This window comes from Hypanus sabinus, chromosome 4 (genome assembly GCF_030144855.1).
Source record: "Hypanus sabinus isolate sHypSab1 chromosome 4, sHypSab1.hap1, whole genome shotgun sequence".
In the NCBI taxonomy this organism is placed as follows: Eukaryota; Metazoa; Chordata; class Chondrichthyes; order Myliobatiformes; family Dasyatidae; genus Hypanus; species Hypanus sabinus.
In genome coordinates, this window is record NC_082709.1 from 92,596,803 (window position 1) to 92,623,248 (window position 26,446).

The 26,446-nt window shown below is 42.1% G+C and overlaps 1 protein-coding gene across 3 annotated transcripts in view; it reads left to right on the forward strand.

The window, feature by feature from the left end:
* Positions 1-26,446, forward strand: part of adcy5 (adenylate cyclase 5) — a 469,096-nt gene that overhangs the window by 197,550 nt on the left and 245,100 nt on the right. For all 3 annotated transcript variants that reach the window (XM_059967665.1, XM_059967666.1, XM_059967667.1), the window contains one exon: positions 8,892-9,013. In XM_059967665.1, the coding sequence (XP_059823648.1) occupies positions 8,892-9,013 (122 nt within the window). The remainder of the gene's footprint in view (positions 1-8,891; positions 9,014-26,446) is intronic.

A 26,446-nucleotide genomic window follows, 5' to 3' on the forward strand; every position in this document is an offset into this window, starting at 1 on the left:
AAATATTGTAAACTAATAAATTGGACTAATATCATCGCATATGAGACCATAAGACATAGGAACAGAATTGGACCATTTGGCCCATCGAGTCTGCTCTGCCATTCAATCATGGCTGATCCTTTCTCCCCTTCTTAGCCCTACTCCCCAGCCTTCTCCCCATAACCTTTGATGTTATGTCCAATCAAGAGCCTATGAAGCTCTGCCTTAAATACACCCAACTACCTGGGCCTTCACAGCCGCCTATGGTAATAAATTCCACAAATTCTCCACCCTCTGGCTAAAAAAAAAATTCCTGCATCTGTTTTAAATGGTGCCCCTCTATTCTGAGGCTGTGCCCTCTTGTCCTGGACTCCCCCACCATGGGAACATCATTTTCATATCTACTCTGTCTAGGCTGTTCAACATTCGAAAGGTTTCAATGAGATCCCCTTACCCCATCCTTCTAAATTCCAGTGAGTACAGGCCCAGAGTCATCAAACATTCTTCATATGATAACCCTTTCATTCCCCGAATCATCTTTATGAACTTCCTCTGAACCCTCTTTTCTTAGATGAGAAGCCCAAAAGTGTCAACAATTCTCAAGGTGAGGCTCCACCAGTGCCTTATAAATCCTCAGCATCACATGCCTGCTATTATATTCTAGACCTCTTGAAATTAATGCTAACATTGCCTTCCTCACCACCAAATCAACCTGCAAGTTAACCTTTAGGGTGTTCTGCACAAGGACTCCCAAATCCCTTTTCATCTCATGTATTTCGATTTTCTTCTCATTTAGAGAATGGTCTGCACATTTATTTCTACTACCAAGTGCATGACCATACATTTTCCAACATTATATTTAATTTGCCATTTTCTTGCCCATTCTCTTAATCTGTCTAAGATCTTTTCTAGCCTACCTGTTTCCTCAACCTGCCCCTCCACCAATCTTTGTATCATCTGCAAACTTGTCAACAAAGCCATCAATTCCATCATCAAAATCATTTATATACAGCATAAAAAGAAGCGGTCCCAACACCAACCCCTGCGGAACACCATTAGGTAGTGGCAACCAACCAGAAAAGGATCTTTTTATTCCCACTCGATGTTTCCTACCGATCAGCCAATGCTCTGACCATGCCAGTAACTTTCTTGTAATACCATGGTCTCTTAAGCAGCCTCATGTATGGCACCTTGTCAAACTGAAAATTCTGATTTACAACATCCACTGCATCCCCTTTATCTTTGCTACTTGTAATCTCCTCAAAGAATTCCAACAGGTTTGTCAGGCAAGATTCTCCCTTCCTTTCTTAAAGAGTGGAGTGACATTTGCAATTTTCTAGTCCTTTGGAACTATGCCAATGATTCTTGAAAGATCATTACTAATGCCTCCACAGTCTCTACCTCTACCTCTTTCAGAACGCTAGGGTAGTGCATCTGGTGCACCTTTATGTCTTTAAGTTTTTTGAGCACCTTTTCCCTTGAAGTAGTAACTTAGTTATTATATATTTATTATTATGATATATACTATATGTAAGGTGGTTGGGAAACAAACAAGAGTATTTCGCTTTGTATTAGCACAATGTAGTATTGAATGTTAATTGGTAACTGGGAAAACATAAAACATAGACAATAGGTCAAGAATTGAAATAAGTTTATTATTGTCACATGTACCTAGGTACAGTGAAAAGCTTGTCTGGCAATTCTCCATATAGATTAAAACATTACACATTGCATCGGGGTAGTAAAAGGTAAAGCAATACTGGAATGCAGAATAAAGTGTAACAGCTACAGAGAAAGTACAGTGTAGGTAAACTATGAGCTAAAATGTCATAATGAGGTAGAGGCCCATTCAATAGCTTTATAACAGCAGGATAGGGACTGTTGTTTAGCCTGGTGGTATATGGTTTTAGCTGCTGCCCAAAGGCAGTGGGGAAAGAGAGAACGTCCAGGGTGGGTTGGGTCCTTGGTCACATTGGCTGATGTACTGAGGCTGTGAGAAGTCCATGGTTTCCATTATGTGAGCTTGGCCCACACTCTCTTCTGTTCTCATGGTCACGGGCATAAGCGTTGCCGTACCGAACTGTGATGCATTTGGATAGGATGCTTTCTATGGGTCAACATTTACAATTGATGAGAATCAAAGGGGACATACCAGATAAGGAAGTAGAGGTTCTGGTGCTGGTTGTGGTGTCAATGTGATTAGAGTTGTACAGGGTAATGGTGATGTTCACACCTAGAAGCTTGAAGCTTTCAATCCTTTCAACCTCAGCACCATTAGTGTAAACAGGAGTATGTGCACCACCCTCCTTCCAAAGTCAATGACCAGCCCTCTCGGTTTGCTGGCACTGAGGACAAGGATTTTGCCATGATGCCATGTAACTGGGCTCCCTTGTCTCCTTCCTGTCCTCATTGTTATTTGAGATTTGGCCTCCTGCAATCATCTGCAAACATGTAGTTGGGTACCAGAGATTCTGGGGAGAAGGTTGGAGAATGGAGTTGAGGGTGGGAAAATAAATCAGCCATCATCAAATTCTGCTCCTATGTCATATGGTCTTACAGAATCAGAGCAGTTCATGAGTACATATGGGGTACTCTATACTGCTAGAATTGTAAAAGATGTTGATGAGTCTCGATTGAGTACTGTGCGCAGTTTTGCTCCTACTGTCTAAGAAATATACAGTAGCTTTGGCGGCACCCAGAAGAGATTCATAATGCAAATTCCTGGAATGAACACCTGTATACTTTGGAGTTTAGAAGGATGAGGGATAATCTTATTAAAACAGGCAAGATCCTGAGGGGCATTACAAGGTAAATGTTGAGATGTTTTCATTAGTGAGAGGGTCTGAATCGATGGGGAGGTAGGGGAGACATCGCTCTCCTTGATAAAACAATGGGGTGGTGATTAAAACCTGAGATGTGATTAAGCTTTTCTTGCAAAGTGTGGATTTCTGAAGTTCTGTAACCCAGAACTTTGTAAAGCCTGGGTTGGTGGAAGCATTTAAAGAAGAGGAAGTTAAATTTTTGAAAATACAGGGAATTCAGGAAAATTGGAGCAATACAGCAATTCAAATTTCAAAGCAAATTTATTATCAAAGAACAGATAAGTCACCATATACAACCCTGAGATTTATTTTCATGTACGTATTCACAGTAGATACAAAGAAACACAATAGAATCAATGAAAAACCACACAAAAAGATGGAAAAAAAACACCAATGAGCAGAAGACAAACTGCAATTACAAAAAAAATTAATAAGTAATAAATGATATTGAGAAGATGAGTTGTCAGTGTTGAGGTGAGTGAAGTTTTTCACAGAAGCCTGATGATTGTCAGGTAATAACTGTTCCTGAGCCTGATGGTATGAGATCAGCAGTAAGATGATGGATGCTGCCTTCTTGTGGCAGCACTCCTTGTAGATGTGCTCAGTGGTGTGGAGGCCCGTTACAGTGATGGGCCAGGCTGTATTCACTTCTTGTTGTTGGCTTTTCCATTCCTGGGCATTGGTGTTTCCATACCAAGTCGTGATGCAAATTGTCAGGATACTCTCCACTGTGTATTTTTAGAAATTTTTCATTGTTTTAGGTGACATGCAAAATCTATGCAAACTTCTGAGAAAATAGAGACAATGCCGTTCCTTCTTTGTAATCGCCCACATTTCTGATTATTTCATTTGCATCCTGAGTAATTAGATGTTATTTTTATATACTATTGTACAATTACCAGAGAGCTAAAGTGGACAAAGGTATAGCGAATGTCTCTCACTTTGCTAAACACACAGAAAATTCAAATTTTATGATTAAAAAGACATGAATAATAAATGTTTCTTGGAAATCATATAATCATCTGTTTAGAATTTGCAAGAGGAAATCATTTAACACTAATGTGATTCAAATAGTAGTTGTGGTGCTAGGATAGACTGGTGCCTGAATGGCAATATCAAATTCAGATCAGATTCAGATTTATTTATCACGTGTACATCAAAGTGAAATGCATAATTTGTGTTAATAATCAAACATCGTTTAACCCTGGTCAGACCACACTTGGAATATTGTGTTCAGTTCTAGTTGCTTCATTATAGGAAGGATGTGTAAATTTCAGAGAGCGTATAGAGGAGATTTACCAGGATTATGCCTAGATTAGAGGGAATGTTTTATGAAGATTGTTTGAGCAAGCCTTTCTGTGTAGAGCAAAGGAGGATGAGAGGTGATTTGATACAGATGAACAAGATGATAAGAGCACATTAGAGTGGATTGCCAGAGGCAAGGCAATGGCAAATATGGGCACAACATTGTGGACCAAAGGGCCTCTACTGTACTATAATGTTCTACGTCCTGCAGCCAAGGATGTGCTGGGCACAGGCTGCAAGTGTCAACTTGCATTCTGGCGCCAGTATAGTTTGTCCACTGTGTTCAGGAGAACATCACAATTAGCAACAGAAACAGAACAAAGCAAACCCCTTTTCTACCCTCCCATCTCCCCGCTGCCTCAATAAAGGCTTTTTTGTGGGTTCTTCCTGTGACTGTGTGGGTCCCCCCAAAGTGCTCTGTTTTTCACCCCCCACCCCCCAAGATATGCAAGCTGGTATGTTAATTGGCTGGTTTAAATTGCACCCATTCTGTCGTTGTGTGGTAGAATCTGGAGAGGGAATGGATTTTAAAGTTAATTTGGGAAGAATAAAAAGGGATTTCTATGGTGATTAATGGTCAGCATACACTTGATGGGCCAAAAGGCCTATATCTATTCTAAGGACAGAAATAAAAAATAGAGAAGGAAATTACATTTATAAAACATATTTCATTGATTTTATTCACCACATACATTTATTCAGTATTTACTGTGGATTATTGGTGCAACATTCAATGACATTCAACAAATATCAAATAAAGAATTATATAAACAATAAAGCTGGGGGTTAATGTATGAATATAGAATAAATATACATACATACCACTATGTATTTAGAATGTAAACAGCTTTATAAAAATAGTTTAAAGTGTTTACAGTGTATTGCAGTGATGGGGTAATAGATAGAGGGGAGTTGGGGGTTAATTAGAATGGTTGATCAGATTAACATAAGAACTTTTAAGGTAGAGTGATGTTTTTGTTTTAATAGTCTTTAGTGCTTTCCCGAAGCAGCTTTTTTTGCCCACTTCTTTGATGTGGACACATGTCTTGCACGACCCCATTTTAATGCCAAATTAAGTACAATTTAAAAGTAAATACAAAATTTTGCAAATGTTTGAAGTCTGAAGTAAAACCAAAAATGCTGGAAGTACTGGGCAGGTCAGGCAGCATCTGCAGGGAGAGGACATCTGACTGTTTCCAGATCCAAAGGGATGGTGCTGTGCTGTTCTGTTCTATATTCCATTTATAACCAGGCTCTCTGTGTCCTGTCAATGTGGTGGACAACTGGTTCCAGAGGATGGGTTGAGCGAACTAGGGCTTTTCTCTTTGGGGTGAAGGAGAATGAGAAATGACTTGATAGAGGCTCATAAGATGACAGGAGGTGTTGATAGAGTTGACGGCCAGAATCTTTTCCCCTGGGTAATATGAGAAGTGATTTGAGGAATGTGTAGGGGAGGATGTCAGAGGTAGGATTTTTACACACAGTAGTACTTTACACCACTGCTGGGAGTGGTAGTTGAGGCAGATATAGAAAAGTTGGGATATTTTACAAAATGCAATAAAAACAAAAATCTGTGATATGTTAATTCACGTGAACCCTTATTTACCTGACAAAAGTACAAAGAAAAAATTTTCAATAGTTTTACTGACCAGCTTAATTGTATTTTGTAAATATACGCAAATTTAGAATTTGATGGCTGCAACGCACTCAACAAAAGTTGGGACAGAGTTAAAATAAGATTGAAAAGTGCACAGAATATTCAAGTAACACCCGTTTGGAAGACTCCACATTAAGCAGGCTAATTGGTAGCAGGTGAGGTATCATGACTGGGTATAAAAGTAGCATCCCTCAAAGGCTCAGTCTTTGCAAGCAAGGATGGGTTGTGGCTCACCCCTTTGTGCCAAAATTTGTGAGAGAATTGTTAGTCAGTTGAAAAGGAACATTTCCCAATGCAAGATTGCAGAGAATTTAGGTCTTTCAACATCTACAGTACATAATATTGTGAAAAGATTCAGAGAATTCAGAGACGTCTCAGTGCGTAAAGGGCAAGGTTGGAAACCACTGTTGAATGCGCGTGATCTTTGAGCCCTCAGCCGGCACTGCCTAAGAAACCATCATGCTACTGTGACAATTATAGCCACCCGGGCTCGGGAGTACTTCGGAAAACCATTGTCACTTAGCACAGTCCGTCACTGCAGTTTTCGGAAAAAAACGGGCGTCAAGTTCTCCGTGCCAAAGTTGAAAACAACCATCCTGACTATTGTCAGCGAAAGGTGCAAAAGCCAGCATCTATGATGGTATGGGGGTGCATGAGTGCCCGTGGCATGGGTGAGTTGCATGTATGTGAAGGTACCATTGACTCTGAGGTGCATATTAGGATTTTAGAGAGACATATGTTGCTGTCAAGGCGACGTCTCTTCCCGGGACATCCATGCTTATTTCAGCAGGACAATGCCAGACCACATTCTGCACGGGCTACAACAGCGTGGCTTTGTAGACACAGAGTGCATGTGCTTGACTGGCCTGCTGCCAGTCCAGATCTATCTCCTATTTAAAATGTATGGCGCATCATGAAGAGGAGAATCAGACAACGGAGACCATGGACTATTGAGCAGCTGAGCAGCTATATTTTTACAAAATACAATTAAGTTGGTCAGTAAAACTATTGAAAATCTTTTCTTTGTACTTTTGTCAGTTAAATAAAGGTTCGTGTGAATTAACATATCACAGATTTTTGTTTTTATTGCATTTTGGAAAATATCCCAACTTTTCTGGAAATGGGTTTGTAAATATACACAAATTTAGAATTTGATGGCTGCAACACACTCGACAAAAGTTGGGATAGAGGCATGTTTACCATTGTGTTACATCACCTTTCCTTTTAATAACACTTTTTAATCGTTTTGGAACTGAGGATACTAATTGTAGTAGATTTTCGATTGGAAATTTTGTCCATTCTTGCTTGATATAAGACTTCAGCTGCTCAACGGTCTGTGGTCTCCGTTGTCTGATTCTCCTCTTCATGATGCGCCGTACATTTTCAATAGGAGATAGATCTGGACTGGCAGCAGGCCAGTCAAGCACATGCACTCTGTGTCTACAAAGCCACACTGTTGTAGCCCATGCAGAATGAGGCCTGGCATTGTCCTGCTGAAGTAAGCGTGGACGTCCTGGGAAGAGACGTCGCCTTGACGGAAACATATGTCTCTCTAAAATCCTAATATACGCCTCAGAGTCAATGGTACCTTCACATACATGCATCTCACCCATGCCGCGGGCACTGATGCACCCCCATACCATCATAGATGCTGGCTTTTGCACCTTTCGCTGATAACAATCAGGATGGTGGTTTTCATCTTTGGCACGGAGAACTTGACACCCATTTTTTCCGAAAACTAGCTGAAATGTGGACTCATCTGACCACAGCACACGGTTCCACAGTCTTTTGGTCCATCCGAGATGAGCTCGGGCCCAGAGAGCTCGCTGGCGTTTCTGCATAGAGTTGATGTATGGCTTCCTCTTTGAGTAATACAGTCTCAAGTTGCATTTCTGGATGCAGTGACGGACTGTGCTAAGTGACAATGGTTTTCCAGAGTACTCCCAAGCCCAGGTGGCTATAATTGTCACACTAGCATGATGGTTTCTTAGGCAGTGCCGCCTGAGGGCTCGAAGATCACGCGCATTCAACAGTGGTTTCCGACCTTGCCCTTTACACACTGAGATGTCTCTGAATTCTCTGAATCTTTTCACAATATTATGTACTGTAGATGTTGAAAGACCTAAATTCTCTGCAATCTTGCATTGGGAAATGTTCCTTTTGAACTGACTAACAATTCTCTCACGAACTTTGGCACAAAGGGGTGAGCCACGACCCATCCTTGCTTGCAAAGACCGAGCCTTTGATGGACGCTACTTTTATACCCAGTTATGATACTCCACCTGCTACCAATTAGCCTGCTTAATGTGGAGTCTTCCAAACTTGAATATTACTTGAATATTCTGTGCACTCTTCAATCTCATTTTAACTCTGTCCCAACTTTTGTTGAGTGTGTTGCAGCCATCAAATTCTAAATTTTACAAAATACAATTAAGTTGGTCAGTAAAACTTTTGAAAATCTTTTCTTTGTACTTCTGTCAGTTAAATAAAGGTTCGCGTGAATTAACATATCACAGGTTTTTGTTTTTATTGCATTTTGGAAAATATCCCAACTTCTTGGAAATGGGTTTTGTACATTAGGGGCATTTAAGAGACACCAAGATAGGTATTGGATGAAAGAAAAATGGAGGGCTAGGTGGGAAGGAAGTGGGAGAGTTTAGAACCAGAGGATACAGCCTCAGAATGGAAGGACATCATTTAGAACAGAGGTGAGGAGGACTTTTTTTAACCAGAGGGTGGTGAATCTGTGGAATTCATTGCCATAGATGGCTGTGCAGTCTAAGTCACTGGGTATATTTAAAGCGGAGGGTAATTAGTAAGGGCAACGAAGGTAACTGGGAGAAGGCAAGAGAATGGGTATATTATGAGGAAAATAAATCACTCATGATTGAATAGTGGAGCAGACTTGATGGGCTAGGTGGTCTATTTCTTCTGTGTCTTATGGGTAAGGTTAGATTGATCTTGGAGTAGGTAAAAAGGTCAGCACAACATTGTGGACAAAGGGCCTGTACTGTATTGTACTCTACTGTGTTCTGTGAGCTTGAAGGTGAATGTTGGAGTGAACTTTTTCACTTACCTCTGTAGCCCATCTAACCACTGTCACTGCTCTTCTCTCACCCAAACCACAGGAACGTCTCCTGTTGTCTGTGCTCCCACGCCACGTTGCCATGGAAATGAAGGCTGACATTAACGCAAAGCAGGAGGTCATGATGTTTCACAAGATTTATATACAGAAGCACGACAATGTCAGGTATTTGGCACCAACCTGGCTGCAGATACTTCACATCCTCACTGTATGTAGAGTTATCTGAAGCACCACACTTAATCGGAAGAGTTGTAACGTACTGTAATATAATCCTGGCAGTAATCTGAAGAGCATGAAAACCCAAAATGTTGAAAAAACTCAGCAAATTGGACAGCATCGATAGAGAGAGAGAAAGAGAAGCAGTTAAGGTTTAAGGTGCAGGACCCTCAATTAAAACAATACAGTTTTAGTTGTGGAGGGGTGGATAGAACAAATGGAATTTACCTGATGAAGTGAGACCAGGCACTCTGACTATTTCTCTTTCCGTGGATGCTGCCTGTCTTGCTGAGCGTTCCCAGCTATTTTTGATTTGATGCAGATTTTCTACATTTGCAGTTTTTGTTTGATCTTCGATATTGGTGAAGAGTTGGATTTTGTACAGGATTATAATTGTGTCCTCAGGATCAGTATGAGGACCTCTGTTGTCTTTGCTCTCTGCTAGTGACCTGAATTTGAGTATGTTTGCAAATTTGGTAGCTGCTGTAAAAGTTAAACAGTGAAGAGAGGTGAAAGTTTACTGGAAGGTGTATTCAGTGAAATTCAATACAGAGAAGGGTGAATTGGTGTAACTTACTATGTAAAATGAGGGGATACAATATGACCAAATGCTGCAAATTTGGAGGAATGGGAATCATAGACCACAATCCTCGAAGGTGGCAATTAGTTCATAGTTGTAGAAAACTCCAGCACAGAAACAGGCCCTTCAGCCCATCTAGTCCATGCTGAACTATTAATCTGCCTCGTTCCATCGATCTGCACCCAGACAACAGCCCTTCATATCTCCCCCATCTGTATATCTGTCCAAATTTCTTTTAGATGTTGCAAATGAACCCACATCAATCACAGTCAGCTTGTTCCACTCTCCACCACTCTCTGATCGAAGACATTCCCCCTCAGGTTCCCTTAAATATTTCACCTCACATCCTTACTCCTCTAGTTCTAGTCTCACCCAGTCAGTGGAAAAAGCCTGTTTGTATTTACTCTGTCTATACTCATAATTTTGTATAGTAGATATGACAATTATTGCAAATGCTGGAAATCTGAAATAAAACAAAATGCTGGTCAGACAATGGGGAGAGAGTGTTAATATTTCAGGTCAAAACATTAACTGTTTTTCTATAGTTCATGAATATTTCCAATATTGTCAGTTATTAAAATAAGACTATGACCACCTACGTAGAGTAAAGAAGTAGTTATGATAATAAATCATTGTTTAAACCTCTGTTACTATGTCCATCCAGAACAGGGTCATGCCAAGGCCTTGGAACAGGATTGGGAGATTTTACCAGAATAGCTTCAGGTTAGATGGGGTGTACGAACCATGTATATATGTTCTGTCTGTTTGGAGTTTGTATCTATTTGTCAAGTGGTTTGGGCGTGGTAGAAACAAGTAAGTCTAGTAACGCATTCTCATTTCGTTAGTAGTTTAGTCTAGTTGAGAGGGAGAAGCCATGGAGAATGATAATCTTTATGTTGACTGATATTAGTATGCTTAAACATGCTATTAGTAAAGCTAATTCTGTTGACTCTTTATTGGTATTTTATTAGACTGCTAATTGAGTCGTTATTGGAATGCTAACTTTGTTACTTCACTTAAATGTGTATAGAATGCTAATTTTGCTGATAGACCACAAGCCAGGACATATACAGTCGGCCCTTCTTATCTGCGGGGGATTGGTTCTGGAACCCCCCGTGGATACCAGAATTCGTGGATGCTGAAGTCCCTTATTCAACCTGTCTCAATGCGCTGGACCTTAGGACCCAGCAGAACCCCAGAATGTCTCAGTGCGGTGGAGATTAGGACCTGGCGGTAGAGATCTGAATCTGCAGAGTTTCTGTTCGCGAAAATAATCACGAACATGATTGAAAATAAAGCCATCGGTCATTGGAAAAGCGTTAGGCTATGCCAGTCAACAATCAGAACAATTTTAAAGGATAAAGAGAGAAAGGCTCTGCTCTGATGAAAGCTACAATTATTACTAAGCAACACAGTGGTTTAATTGTTGGGTTTTGGGTTTTTGTTCCTCCACATCAACCCTGCACAGTGGAGAGCGCACTTGGGAGCGATCTGTCCCGAGTCCCGAGAACTTCTGTTCCTGAGCCCGATGCTGAAACGTACGTTCTTAAGTGTTTTATATGCATAGAAAGGTAAACTATATACTATATACTAAGACAAACATTTGACTAACTGACGCTAAAAAATACCGGATGTATCTGTTATGACTTACTTAGTAAGAGAACTTCCAATTTTTTTCAATCCCGATCCACGATAACCCACGCACATCCTCCCGTATGCTTCAAATCATCCTTAGATTACTTATAATACCTAATACAATGTAAATGCTATGTAAAATGGTTGTTATACTGTATTGTTTAGGGAATAATGAGAAGAAAAAAGTCTGCACATGCTCGAACAACATGTGCTGGAGAGCACTTCCGGGTTTTTGCGATTCATGGTTGGTTGAATTAGCGCATGCGGAATTTGTGGATAAGGAGGGCCGACTGTATTGCTAACTTGGTTTCATTAATTTATCGCTATGTACAACCATTTGTCTATCAACACACACAAAATGCTGGTGAAACACAGCAGGCCAGGCAGCATCTATAAGGAGAAGCACACATATAGATGCTGCCTGGCCTGCTGTGTTCCACCAGCATTTTGTGTGTGTTGTTTGAATTTCCAGCATCTGCAGATTTCCTCGTGTTAACCATTGTCTATGCTGGTTTTGGCAATGAAGGACTAAAAGTGCATGTTTTGACTTTGGAACTTTGTTATTTGATAGTGTTACTCTCCTGGCTTGTTGTCTCAGTGGTTCTGGCTTGTTTTAAAGTAACCACCACATGCGGAGACCGGAGGACTGAGGTAGTTCTCCTTAGAGCAGAGATTAATTAAATAATTCATTGGCCATGGAGAGTGTAGCAGTGGTGCTAGAATTACTCTGCATAAATATGACCTAAAGTGTGATCAGGTCTTCATTTAAGTTCTAAAACCAGATAAACAGAATCCATATCAGTAAGTAACACAAAAAACATTATACTTGTTCATTTATTTATTGAGAAAAATGATCCAATATTACATGTATTTGTTGGAAAAAGTATGTGACCCTTTGTTTCCAGTAACTGGTGTGACCCCCTCTGTTTAGCAATAACTTCAACCAAATGTTTCCAGTAACTGTTGATCAGTCCTGCGCATCAGCTTGGAGGAATTTTAGGCTATTTCTTCTTACAAAACGGCTTCAACTCTGGGATGTTGGTGGGCTTCCTTGCATGAACTGCTTGCTTCAGGCCCTTCCACAACGGTTCTATGGGATTAAGGTCAGGACTTTAACTTGGCCATTCCAAAACACAATTTTTCTTTTTAAGCTATTCCATTGTTGATTTACTCTTTTAGATCATTGTCTTGTTGCATTATCCAACTTCTGTTAAGCTTCAGGTGACAAACTGCTACCAAGACATTCTCCTGTAAAATGTCTTGATCCAGTTTTGAATTCATTGTTCCCTCAATGATTGCAAGCTGTCCAGGCCTTGAGGCAGCAAAGCAGCCCCAAACCATGATGTTCCTTCCACCATGCTTCACAGTTGGGATGAAGTTTTGGTGTTGGTATGCAGTGCCCTTTTCTCTCCAAACATAGCAAAGTGTGTTTCTGTGAGAAAGTTTAACTTTCGTCTCACCTGTCCACAGAACATTGTCCCAGAAGCGTTGTAGAACATCCAGATGATCTTTTGCATACTTGAGACATGCAGCAATGTTTTGTTTGGAGAGCAGTGGTTTCCTCCCTGAACACTATTCTTGTTCAATATGTTTCTTATAGTAGACACATGAACACAGACTTCAGCAATTTGTAGAGATGTCTGCAGGTCTTTTGCTGTTTAGCTTGAGTAGAACATGCTCTGTCAGTAACCTGACTTTGTGTGTCTTTTTTGTAGGGCAGGACACGTCTACAGCCCACACCTCCAATTTCATCTCATTTATTGGAACACCTGACTCCAAATAGCTTTTGTAGAAGGCATTACCCCAGAGAGTCACATACCTTTCCCAACAAATACATGTAATATTGGATCATTTTTCTCAATAACTAACTAAAAAGGTATAATGTTTGCTGTGTTATTTATGTAATTGGTTCTCTTTGTCTAGTTTTGGGACATGTGAAAATCTGGTCACATTTTGTGTCATATTTATGCAGAAATAGAGAAAATTCAAACCTTCCAACACCACTGTTGATTCAGTAGATTGATTCATGGGATGAGGAGTTGTTTGATAAGCGACTGAGAACAGCGACCATGTACTCTGTAGAGTTTCATACAAGATTCGGGGAGTAATCATGCAGCATGCTGTTCACTCTGTGTTGGTTACTGTGGTGCTACTGGAATCTAGAGTCATCTGTTGTGTCTGCTTCTCAGCAGTATAACATTGTCACTGACCAGCATTCAGTCACCAGCAAGACCTGGAGTCTCAGCATGTATATAGTCTTAAAGATGCAGCCTTGTAAATAAAACTTTATGTTTTAGTTAGAGTTAATGCTTTGTTGTAGAAAATTATGAATTGACAATGAGCACATAAAAGTGACTCCCACCACTAAGTTTTATGTAGGTTTACCCTAGCCAAATATTTATGCACCAATTAGCTACGTACAGTATGTGTTTGTATCTGTCTACCTTTCTATCTATGTCTGTCTATATTTATAAGTTATATAAGTCTATAAGATATAGTGATTATTTTGTGTTGCATTGTACTGCTGCCACAAAACAACAAACTTCATGACATACAATTGTCAGTGATATTAAACCTGATTCTAATTCTGCTTCAGAAACATGTTTTTTTTGGCTCTTTCCTGTCATGGAATCACATTTACATGATGCACCAAACGTACCACTAGAATGAAAGGCACAGTGACAAGGTGCTGTGGTGTTGGCTTACTGCTAATGCATTGATCTTTATGAAAGATATACAAGGCAATCTTTTCACTGTACCTGGTAGATGGGACAGGCAGATGATCAAAGAGGGTTTGAAGGTTATCCTTTTCTTACATATCCACAGGGCAGGCTACTAAGTCATGTTGGTAATGATACATGCTGATCAATTTACAGTGTGGGAGCCAGGAACCTCGCCCACCGAGGCAAAATACATGTGCATTCAAAAGCCTACACCCAAAAGAGAGCACCTCCACAGGTAGGAGGCCTGGTCAATTCGCTGACCATTGAGCAGCCGCATCTGTACTTGTCACATTCTTGCAATATGGTAGACCTTTAATTGGAGAACATCCAAGAGATTTGGGGTAGGAATTTCTTTGGGCAGCTCTGAAGGAGCTATAGAAATTAAAATGTGTGAAAAGCTAGAATTAAGAATTTAATCTGGGCAAGAGTACATGTGACAATAATAAACCAATGTACCAATATGTAAGCGATTGTGCTGTAAGTATGCTGTCTGTTGGGGTGAAGTTTTTATAAGACATTGGCCTAATTTAGGACCATAAGATATAGGAGCAGAATTAGGACAATTGCCTAGTGAGTCTGCTCCATCTTTCCATGGCTGATCCATTTCCTTCTAGACCCCAATTTACAGTACTGTGTGCAGTTCTGGTCAAATACACCTAGGAAAGGTATCAATAAGATTGAAAGAGTGTTGAAAAAATGTCACCAAAACTTGAGAACCTGAGCTGTAGGGTTTTATTCCCTAGAACATAGGAAAATGAAGGAAGGTGGGAGTTTTGTAAGAGGTATACAAAATAATGAGAAACATAGATAGGATATTTGCAGGCTGGCTTTTTCATCTCAGGTTGGGTGAGACTAGAATTAGAGGTCATGGGTTGAGGGTGAAAGGTGAATATGGGGAACATAAGGGGGAACTTCTTCACTCAGAGGGTGGTGAGAGCATAACACATTGGAGCAGAACTAGGCCATTCAGCTATTGAATCAGCTCTGCCATCGTCATGGCTGATCCTGTATCCAACTCAACCCCATTCACTTGCCATCTCACCATATCATTTGATGCCCTGGCTGATCAGGAAACGATCAACTTCCACATTGAATATATGCACTGACTTGGCCTCCACTGCAGTCTGTGGCAGAGCATTCTACAGATTCACTACTCTCTGGCTAACAAAATTCCTTCTTACCTCTGTTCTAAAAGGTAGTCCCTCAATTTTGAGGTTGTGCCCTGTGGTTCTGGATACCTCCACCAAGGGAAACATCCTCTCCACATCCACGTTGTCTAGCCCTTTCAACATTCAGTAGGTATCAATGAGATCCCATGCATTCTTCTAAACTCTAGTGAGTACAGGTCCAAAACCGCCAAACACTCCTCATATATTAACCCCTTCATTCACAGAATCATCCTCGTGAACCTCTTCTGCACTCTCTCCAATGACAACACATCCTTTCTGAGATGTAGGGCCCAAAACTGTTGACAATACTTCAAGTATGGCCTGGCTAGTGTCTTATAAAGATTCACATTATCTCCTTGTTTTTATAGAAACATAGAAAACCTGCAGCACAATACAGGCCCTTAGGCCCACAAAGTTGTGCCGAACATGTCCCTTAGAAATTACTAGCCTTACCTATAGCCCTCCATTTTACTAAGTTCCATGTACCTATCTAAAAGCCTCTTAAGAGACCCTATCGTAGCCACCTCCACCACCGTTGCCAGCAGCCCATTCCACGCACTCATCACTCTCTGAGTAAAAAACTTAACCCTGACATCTCCCTGTACCTACTCCCCAGCACCTTAAACCTGTTTCCTCTTGTAGCAACCATTTCAGCCCTGGGAAAAAGCCTCTGACTATCCACACAATCAACGCCTCTCATCATCTTGTACACCTCTATCAGGTCACCTCTCATCCTCCTTCGCTCCAAGGAGAAAAGGCCGGGTTCACTTAACCTATTCTCATAAGGCATGCTCCCCAATCCAGGCAACATCCTTGTAAATCTCCTCTGTAGCCTTTCTATGGCTTCCACATCCTTCCTGTAATGAGGTGACCAGAACTGAGCACAGTACTCCAAGTGGGGTCTGACCAGAGTCCTTTATAGCGACAACATTACCTCTGGGCTCCTAAATTCAATTCCACGATTGATGAAGGCCAATACACCATATACCTTCTTAACCATAGAGTAAACCTGCGCAGCTGCTTTGAGTGTCCTATGGACTTGGACCCCAAAATCCCTCTGATCCTCCACACTGCCAAGAGTCTTACCATTAATACTATATTCTGCCATCATATTTGACCTACCAAAATGAACCACCTCACACTTATCTGGGTTGAACTCCATCTGCCACTTCTCAGCCCAGTTTTGCATCCTATCAATGTTCCACTGTAACCTCTGACAGCTCCCCACACTATCCACAACCTTTGTGTCATCAGCAAACTTACTAACCCATCCCTCCACTTCCTCATCCAGGTCATTTATAAAAATCACGAAGAGCAGGGATCCCAGAACAGATCCCCGAGGCACACCACTGGTCACTGACCTCCATGCAGAATACGACCTGTCTACAACCCCTCTTTGCCTTCAGTGGGCAAGCTAGTTCTGGATCCACAAAGCAATGTCCCCCTTGGATCCCATGCCTCCTTACTTTCTCAATAAGCCTTGCATGGGGTACCTTATCAAATGCCTTGCTAAAATCCATATACATTACTTCTACTGCTCTTTCTTCATCAATGTGTTTAGTCACATCCTCAAAAAATTCAATCAGGCTCATAAGGCACAACCTGCCCTTGACAAAGTCATGTTGACTATTCCTAATCATATTATACCTCTCCAAATGTTCATAAATCCTGCCTCTCAGGATCTTCTCCATCAACTTCCCAAACACTGAGGTAAAACTCACTGGTCTGTAATTTCCTGGGCTATCTCTACTCCCTTTCTTGAATAAAGGAACAATATCCACAAACCTCCAATACTCTGGAACCTCTCCCGTACCCATTGATGATGCAAATATCATTGCCAGAGGTTCAGCAATCTCCTCCTTCGCCTCCCACAGTAGCCTGGGGTACATTTTGTCCAGTCCCGGTGACTTATCCAACTTGATGCTCTCCAAAAGCTCTAGCACATCCCCTTTCTTAATATCTACATGCTCAAGCTTTTCAGTCTGCTGCAAGTCACCACTACAATCACTAAGATCCTTTTCCATAGTGAATACTGAAGTGAAGTATTCATTAAGTACCTCTGCTATTTCTTCCGGATCCATACACACTTTCCCACTGTCACACTTGATTGGTCCTATTCTTTCACGTCCTATCCTCTTGCTCTTCACATACTTGTAGAATGCCTTGGGGTTTTCCTTAATTCTGCCCGCCAAGGCCTTCTCATGAGTAGAGTTAATAGTTTGGGGGAGGGGAGGGAAAACACAAGGTGATAGGTGAAACCGGGAGAGCGAGGGGTGAAGTAAAGAGCTGGAAAATTGATGAAAGAGATACAGGGCTGGAGAAAGGGAAGTCTGATAGAGGACTTGCAAGGATAAGTGTTAGGAGGGAGATCACAGGGGAGGGACAAATGGACAATGGAGTCACATAGGGAGGGATCCCTGTGGGAAGTGGGTTGGGAGGAGGGAAAGATGTGTTTGGTGGTGGAATCCCATTGGAGATAGCAGAAGTTACAAAGAATTATGTGTTGGACGTGGAGGCTGGTGGGGTGGTAGGAGAGGACAAGAGGAACTCTATCCCTGGCAGGAGGATGGGGTAAGTGCAGACATGCGTGAAATGGAAGAGAAGTAGTTGAGGGCAGTGTTGATAGTGGAGGAAGGGAAGCCCCTTCCTGTGAAAAAGAAGGACGTGCTTTCTTCTAGAATGAAAAGGCTCATCCAGATGTGGAGAAGACAGAGGTATTGAGAGAAGGGGGTGGCATTTTGCAAGTGGGAGGAGGTGTAGTCCAGGTAGCTGTGAGAGACCGTTGGTTTGTAATAGACTTCAGTAGATAAACTGTCTCCAGAGATGGAGACAGTGAGATTGAGAAAAGGGAGGAAGATGTCGGAAATGGATCAGGTAAATTTGAGGGCAGGGTGGAAGTTGGAGGCAAAGTTGATGAGCTCTGCATGGGTGCAGGAAGCAGCATCGGTTATCAACTAGTAAACACAAAGTGGGCTGCAGATGCTGTGGTCAAATCAAGACGTACAAAAAAGCTGGATGAACTCATCAGGTTGGACAGCATCCGTTGAAAGGAGCAGTCGACGTTTCGGGTCGAGACCCTTCGTCAGACCCTTCGACTGCTCCTATCAACGGATGCTGCCTGACCTGCTGAGTTCATCCAGCTTTTTTGTACGTCTTGATTGGTTATCAACTGATGTCGATTATAAACCCACAGACTCTCACAACTACTTGGACTATACCTCTTCATACCCCATTACTTGTAAAAACATCATCACTTTCTCTTAACTACTCCATCCCTGCTGTATCTGCTCTCAGGATGAAGTTTTTCATTCTAGAAGGAAGGAGATGTCCTCCTTTTAAAAAGAAAGGGACTTCCCTTCCTCCACCATCAGCGCTGCCCTCAACCATATCTCTAACCATTTCACACACATTTGCTGTTACCCTTCCTCCCACCACCCCACCAGGAATAGGATTCCCCTTGTCTTCACATAATTCTCCACAACTTCTGCCCTCTCCAATGGGATCCCACCACCAAATACATCTTTCTTTCCCTCCCTCCCCCATTTTCTGCTTTCTGCAGGCATCGCTCCCCATGTGGCTCCCTTGTCAAGTCATGCCTCCGCACTGATCTCCCTCCTGGCGCTTATCCTTGTAAGTAGAACAAATGCCATACCTGCCACTACACCTCCTCCCTCACTACCATTCAAGACACCAAACAGTCCCCCGGTGGCCACCCATATTAATTCCACTTCCCATTCTGGCATGTTAATCCATGGCCTCCTGTACTGCTGCAATGAGGCCACACTCAGGTTGGAGGAACAACACCTTGTATTATGTCTGGGTAACACCCAATCTGTCGGCATGAACACCGATTTCTCGAACTTCTGGTAAGGCCTCCCCCACCAACAACTTTCACTGTCCCCATACCCTTTTTCCCTCTCTCACCTTTTCTCCTTGCCTGCCCATCACCTCACTCTGGTGCTCCTCCACCCTGTTCTTTCTTCCATGGTCTTCTGAACTCTACTATCAGATTCCTCCCTTCTTCAGCCCTGCATCTCTTTCACCAATCAACTTCCCAGCTCTTTACTTCATCCCTCCCCCTCCAGGTTTCACCTGTCACCTTGTGTTTCTCTCTCGCCTTCCCCACCTTTTAAATCTTCTACTCATTTTTATCCTCTAGTCCTGTCAAAGGGTCTCTGCCAGAAAAGTCAACTGTACTTTTTACCATAGATGCTGCCTGCTTGTTGAGTTTCTCCAGCATTTTGTGTGTATTGCAGATCTGTATTGCAAATCTGCAGATTTTCTCTTATTTATAATTTCCTTTCTTTTGCCTTCCTCCCTTAAAGAGTGAAGTGATAATTTGCTAACAATAGGGTGGCATTTAATAGAAATTTGGATAGGTCCATGGATGGGTGGGGTATGGAGGGCTGTAGTTCAGGTGCAGGTCAGTGGGATGAGGCAGAACGATAGCTCAGCATGGACTAGATGGGATGAATGGCCTGTTTGTGTGCTGTAGTGTGTTATGACTCTATATGCACGTATGCACAGATGCAATGAAATACATACTTGCAGCATCATTGGCACATAGCATTCACAAGAAAGACGTACCTGAAAGATCAGTTTTACAAAATAATACAAAAAAGTAGAAAAAGGAGAGGGCACTTGTAGTGCAAAGTAGTCAGTGATGCATAATAAAGGAGCAACCTTGAACCAGCTTTAATCGGTTGGTTCAAGAACCAAATGGTTGAAGGGAAGTAGCAGTTCTTGAACCTGCTGGTTCAGGCTTCTGTGCCTGCTGCCTACTGTCCACTTCTACCACTTCCTAAAGCCACTCATTCCATTTAAAATCACCATCTTGTGGAAAATGTTCCTCCTCGGGCCCTGTTATAATTTTTTTCTTTCGCCTGTATGCTAATTTTTGACTGTCCTACGCTGGGGAAAAGATTGTGACCTCCCAGCTGATCTCTGCTCCTCCTAATTTTATAAATCGCTCCTTAATTGTTCAAGCTCTCCACTCCCAGTGTCTTTTCCATGCCCACTGGGCTGGATGAAAGTCTCTTGTTCCTGTTAACTGGAATATCCAGAAATTAGATCACTCGAGACTACGGTGATGTAATTGTTAAGTTACAGATGCACTGTGGAAAGTATCCTTTTTTCAAGATGATCTTTACTTGTCACATGTACATTGAACCATTGAATCATACAGTGAAATGCATTGTTTGTGTCAATGATCAGCGCATTTTGAGGATGCGCTGAAGGCAGCCCACAAGTGTCACCGTGTTTCTGACGCCAATGTAGCCTGACCACAACCTATTACCTGTACCTCTTTGGAACAGGCAGTATTGGGAATTGAACTTGGATCGCTAGTGCTGTAAAGAGTTACACTAACCACCACTCTACTGTGCCACCCAGACGGGATGTATCATATCCCCATAGGACATTTCTAACCCACAGGAACTCAAGAGGCTACAGAAGGTGGGGGAGGGGAAGGAGTACAAGCTGGAAGGTGAGGGTGAAGCCGGGTGAAGGGGAAGGTGGATGGGTGAGGTAAGGAGGTGCGAAGGAAAGCTGGAAGAGGTAAAGAGCTGAAGAGGACATTGGGCTATGGAAGGAAGGGCAGGAAGGGTAGGAGCAGTAGAAAATGGCTGAGAGGGATACCAGAGTAGAGAATGTAGAGAGATGTGCAGTGGGGAGAAAATTACTGGAAGTTAGAGAAATTGATGTTCATAGCATCGAGTTGTAGGCTGCCCAGACGGAATATGTTTTTGCTCTTTCAGTCTTAGTTTGGCCTCATTATGACAGAGGAGGAATTACAGAACGGCCCAACTCACTATACTGTCCACCAAACTGGTCCTATTTGCCAGTGTTTGGTCCATATAGCACTAAGTCTCTCTGTTCCAGTGAAGGAAGTTCAGCAGCTGGAAAATTAAATGAATTTTATTGTTTACTTTTCAAGTTCAAGATAAATTTATTATCAAAGTACGTAAATGTCACCATATACAATCCAGAGATTCATTTTCCTGTGGGCAACTGATGTGCAAAAGACAATAAACTATGCAAGTACCAAAAGAAAAAGAAGAAACATTAATAATATATAAGCAATAAATGTCGAACATGGGATGAAGAGTCCTTGAGAGTGAGCCCATACTGTACGTTGTGGGGACAGTTCAGTGATGGGACGAGTGAAATTGAGTGAAGTTATCCCTCTGGTTCAAGAACCGCTGGTTGAGGGGTAATAACTGCTCCTGAGCCTGGTGGTGTAGGCCCTGAGACTCCTGTAAGTCTTCTTGACTTCTTGACTTCATCAGCGAGACGAGAGCAAGTCCTAGATGATGGGGGTCCTTGATGATGGATTCTGCTTTGCTGTGACAGTGCTCCATGTAGATGCACTCAGTGGTGGGGAGAGCTTTACCCAAGATGGACTGGACCATAACTTTTTGTAGGTTCTTCTGTTCAAGGCCATTTGTGTTTCCATACCTGGCCATGTTGCAACCAATCAACGTATCTCAGAGTCTTAGAGTCATAGAACAGTAAAGTACAGTAATAGGCCTTTTGGCCTACAGTCCATGCTGAACCGTTTAAGCAGCAGGGTTCCATTGACTTGCACTGGTCATCCATGTGCCTATCCAAACTTCTCTTAAACGTTGAAATTGAATTTAAATGTACCACTAGTGCTGGTGGCTCGTTCCACACTCTTGCAACCCTGTGAGTGAGAAAGCTTCCCCTCAAGTCCCCCTTAAACTTTTCACCTTTCATGCTTACTCCATGACCTCTGGATGTAGTCCCAACCAAACTTAGTGGAAAAAGTCTGCTTGCATTTACTGTATCTATACCACTCATGATTTTGTATATCTCTATCAAATCTCCTCTCAATCTTCTCAAACATTCCAAGGCATAAAGTACTAACCTATCCAATCTTTCCTTACAACTCAGGACCTCCAGCCTGACAACATCCTTGTAAATTTTTGATGTCTCTTTCAAACTTATTTACATCTTTGCTACACACACAACTCCTAATTAAGGCTCACCAGTGTCTTATATAACACATGTTGGTGCGTGGGCAAGTGGTTAAGGCTTTGGGCTGGTGATCTGAAGGTCATTCGTTCGAGCCTTAGCCAAGGTGGCATGTGTGTCCTTGAGCAAGGCACTTAACCACACACTGCTCCTGCACAGCTATGCAGGAGCACTGCATAGCTCAGTGGTGGTGGTTGGTCCAGTATGGACAAGAAGTATGACAGAGCTTTAGATGACTTGCTGAATCTTCACAGAGACTCTGCCGTGCCTTCTTCGTAAAGTAATTTTAAATTGCTGACATTCTCCACCTCTGATCCGCCAGCCGATGAGGACTGGCTCATGGACTTCCAGTTTCCTTCTGAAGTCAATATCAGCTCCTTGGTCTTGCTAACATCGAGTAAGATTTTGTTTTTGTGACAACATTTAGCCAGATATTCTTCCTATATGATGTTCCATCACATCCTTTGATTTGGCCAATAACAGTGGTGTCATCAGCAAGCTTAAAGATGGCGTTGGAGCTGTGCTTAGCCTTACAGTCATAAGTATAAAGCAAGACGAACAGGGGGCTAAGTACATAATCTTATTTAGAGATACAGCTCAGTAAAAAGCCCTTCTGGCTCATCGAGTCCACACCACCTATTTGGACCCATGAGACTAGCTAACCTATTAACCCATATGCCTGTGAATATTGGGAGGAAACCAGAGCACTCAGGAAACCACCACAATCACGGGGAGAACATACAAGCTCCCAGCAGACAGCGTCGGGAACTGATCATGGGTTGCTGTGATACAACAGCGATACACTAACTGCTACACTACTCTGCCACCCGTGGTAGTTTAGTGACATTTGGGAGACATTTTAAGTACATTGTCAGAATACAAGTGGGACTATAAAATCAGAAATCTTGTAAAAGCTGATTTATTAGCATTCCTTGCAGAAGGGGATTGGTGTTTTTTTATTCAATCAAAGATCAAATGTTCAAAGTTTCAATGTTCAAAGTAAATTTATTAAAGTACGTATATGTCACCCTGAGATTCATTTTCCTGTGGGCATTCATGGTTGAACATAGAAATACAATATAATCAGTGAAAAAGTACACACAAAGTCTGACAAATGACCATTGTGCAAAAAAAAGTTTGTAAATAATTGATCCAGGGAACATGAGTTTCAAGTGCTTGAAAGTGGGTCCAGAAGTTCAGTGTCAAGGTGAGTGAGGTTACCTACAGTTGAATGTGAATCTACATTAAGAGTAATGTTGTCAACTTTTAACTGCCAACTACCCTCCAAAGTGATTCGTTCATTGCGGTCAATGTTGTGGCTGTAAAGGTCTAGCTAGAGTGGATGAAGAAGATATTTCCAATAGTGTGAGAGTCTAGGATCAGAAGGCATAGCCTCAGAATAGAAAGGCATCTGTTTTGGACAGAAATATGAAGGGATTTCTTTTGCCAGAGCGTTGTGAATCTGGAATTCGTTGCCACAGATGGCTGTGGAAGGTGAGTCACTTAGTTTACTTAAAGTGGAAGTTAATAGGTTCTTGACTAGTAAGGGCATCTAAGGTTACAGGGAGAATGCAGAAGAATATGAAGCATCAAGTTGGATAAGTCGCCAGGACTGGATGAGATGTACCCCAGGCTACTGTGGGAGGCAAGGGAGGAGATTGCTGAGCCTCTGGTGATGACGAGAGGCATTGATCGTGTGGATAGTCAGAGGCTTTTTCCCAGGACTGAAATGGCTGCCACAAGAGGGCACAGGTTTTAAGGTGCTTGGGAGTAGGTATAGAGGAGATGTTAGGGATAAGTTTTTTACGCAAAGAGTGGTGAGTGCGTGGAATGGGCTGCCGGCAATGGTGGTGGAGGCAGATACGATAGGGTCTTTTAAGAGAATTTTAGATAGGTACATGGAGCTTAGAAAAATAGAGGGCTATGGGTAAGCCTAGTAATTTCTAAAGTAGGGACATGTTCAGCACAACTTTGTGGGACTAAGGGCCTGTATTGTGCTGTAGGTTTTCTATGTTTCTAATGGGAGTGAGGGGCAAAATAGATCAGCCATGATGAAATGGCGTATACCCAATGGGCCAAATGACCCATTCTGCTCTAATGCTGGATAAATGAATCAAACTAGCTTTCCAAAATGACTCAGAGTAGAAAGGCTAGGCTATAATCTAACTTCACAGTTAAACTAATGAATGAAAGGCATCTTATGCTATGGGTCAAGAGCTGCTAAGTGGCATTAGTATATTTATTATCAGCATGGGTATGGTGGGCTGAAGTTGCATGAATTTCAGAGACTATAAGATTCTTGAACAGACCATGTGAGAAAGGCGAGCTCTTGACCTCACAATCTATCTCATTATGACCTTGCCACTTATTCTCTACCTGCACTGCCCTTTCTCTGTATGTTAACACTATGACTCTGTTCAACATGCACAAAATGATGGAGGAACTCAGTAAGTCAGGCAGCGGAGGGGAATGAACAGTGTTTCATTCTGACTCTATCAACCCTGGAAAGGAAAAGCAATAGAATCCAGAATAAGACGGTAGGGAGGGCAAGAAGTACAACTGGCAGGTGATAGGTTAGTCCAGGTGAGGAGGAAGATGAGTGGGTGGGGGATGAAGCAAGAAGAAGTTGGGAGGGGAATGAGCAGAGAGTTAAAGGGCTGAAGAAGGAGAGGACAGTGGGCTGTGGAAGAAAGGGAAGGAGGAGGAGAACCAGATGCAGGGGAAGGACATGAGGAAAAAAGAAGGGGTGGGAGAATGTGGAAAGGAAGAAGAGAGAAGGGGAGAGAGGAGAAGTGACCAGAGAATCTCTTTGTGTCTATTGGGGCTCTGGTCAGGAGAAGGAATGAAGTGCAAATCACTTCTAGGCAGCTGCTTATTAATGAGTCCCTTAACGAATGTGAGAAGTTTAAGAGCAGGGTCAAGGGGGAAATCAGGAAAGCATTAAAATGGTTTGAGGTGGATTTTGGCAGGCATGGTTAAAAGTAATCCCAAGAGGTTCTTTAGTTACCTGAATAGTAAAGTATTAACAGGAAAGAAATCGCAGAAGCACTTTTCGAGATACTTACTTTATCAGTATCCACTTGTGAAGTTCCCAGAGACTGGATGGTGCTAATGTCCTGTTGTTCCAGAAGAGCAACAAGGACAGGCCAGGAAGCCATAGGCCCATGAGCCTATCTTCACTTTTAGGGAAGTTACTGGAGGGAATTCTGAGGGACAAGATCTACCATCACTTGCTTTGTCAAGGCCTGATCAGGAATAGTCAGCATGGTTTTCTGTGTGGGAGGCAAGTCATGCACTGAAACCACGTACAGCCTACAGCAAATCCCTTTTGTGTCCATAATTCTACCAAAATTGCTGAATTAATTGAACAGAGATTTCCAAAGAGCTCCATCAACATGAAGGTTCTCAATCTGAAGTGTTCACTGTCCTTTTCCATCTCCTGATGCTTGTTCCCTTCCACAGCTCCATCATAATCACTAGCCTCACCAGCATCCAGTACATTTTCAATGATTAATGCCCAAAAGGGGCGGCACCCATCATTTCGGCCCCTATCACCCTGGACATGCCCTCTTCGCATTGCTTCCATCAGGAAAGAGGTACAGGAGTCTGAAGGCACACAGCTTCTTCCCCTCTTCCCTCAGTTTTCTGATTGAACATTGAACCTATGTGAACACTACTACTTTTTTTTCTCATTCTGCGCTACTTATTTAATTTAACTTTAAGAAAAATACTCCTTACTGTAGTTTGCAGATTTATTATGTGTAGCGATATAATGCTGCTGCATAACAAATTTCACACCATGTCCCTGTGAGATTCTGATTATGACTCTTTTTGCGATTCAAGCATTTGCAATCTCTTACGTAGCCTTTCCAAAGGACTTGAGGGAAGAAATTCCACTTCATCTCAATTCAGAGTAGTTGATTCACCTCTTCTGAGACAATGTCCCTTATTCCAAACTTCAAGTTGGGAGAAATCATCTCTCAGCATCTTCCCAGTCTTTCTCACTTAGAATTTTATACCTCCTGTTGGGATTAGCTCCTAAAAGTTCCTATTGGTGAGGGTTGGTTTGACCTAATAGTGTCTGAGGGACACTCTGGTCATGGTCATAGAGTCCTAGGAGATACAGAGCCTTCAGCTGCCCAAGTCTATGCTGATCATCAGCAATGTATCTACATTAATCGCACATTAATTCCATCTTTTTTTGGATTCTGCCCACACTCCCATCAGCTTGCTCTGACCCCTGCTCTAGTTCTACCACTTTAATGTACAGTATAGTCAGTTA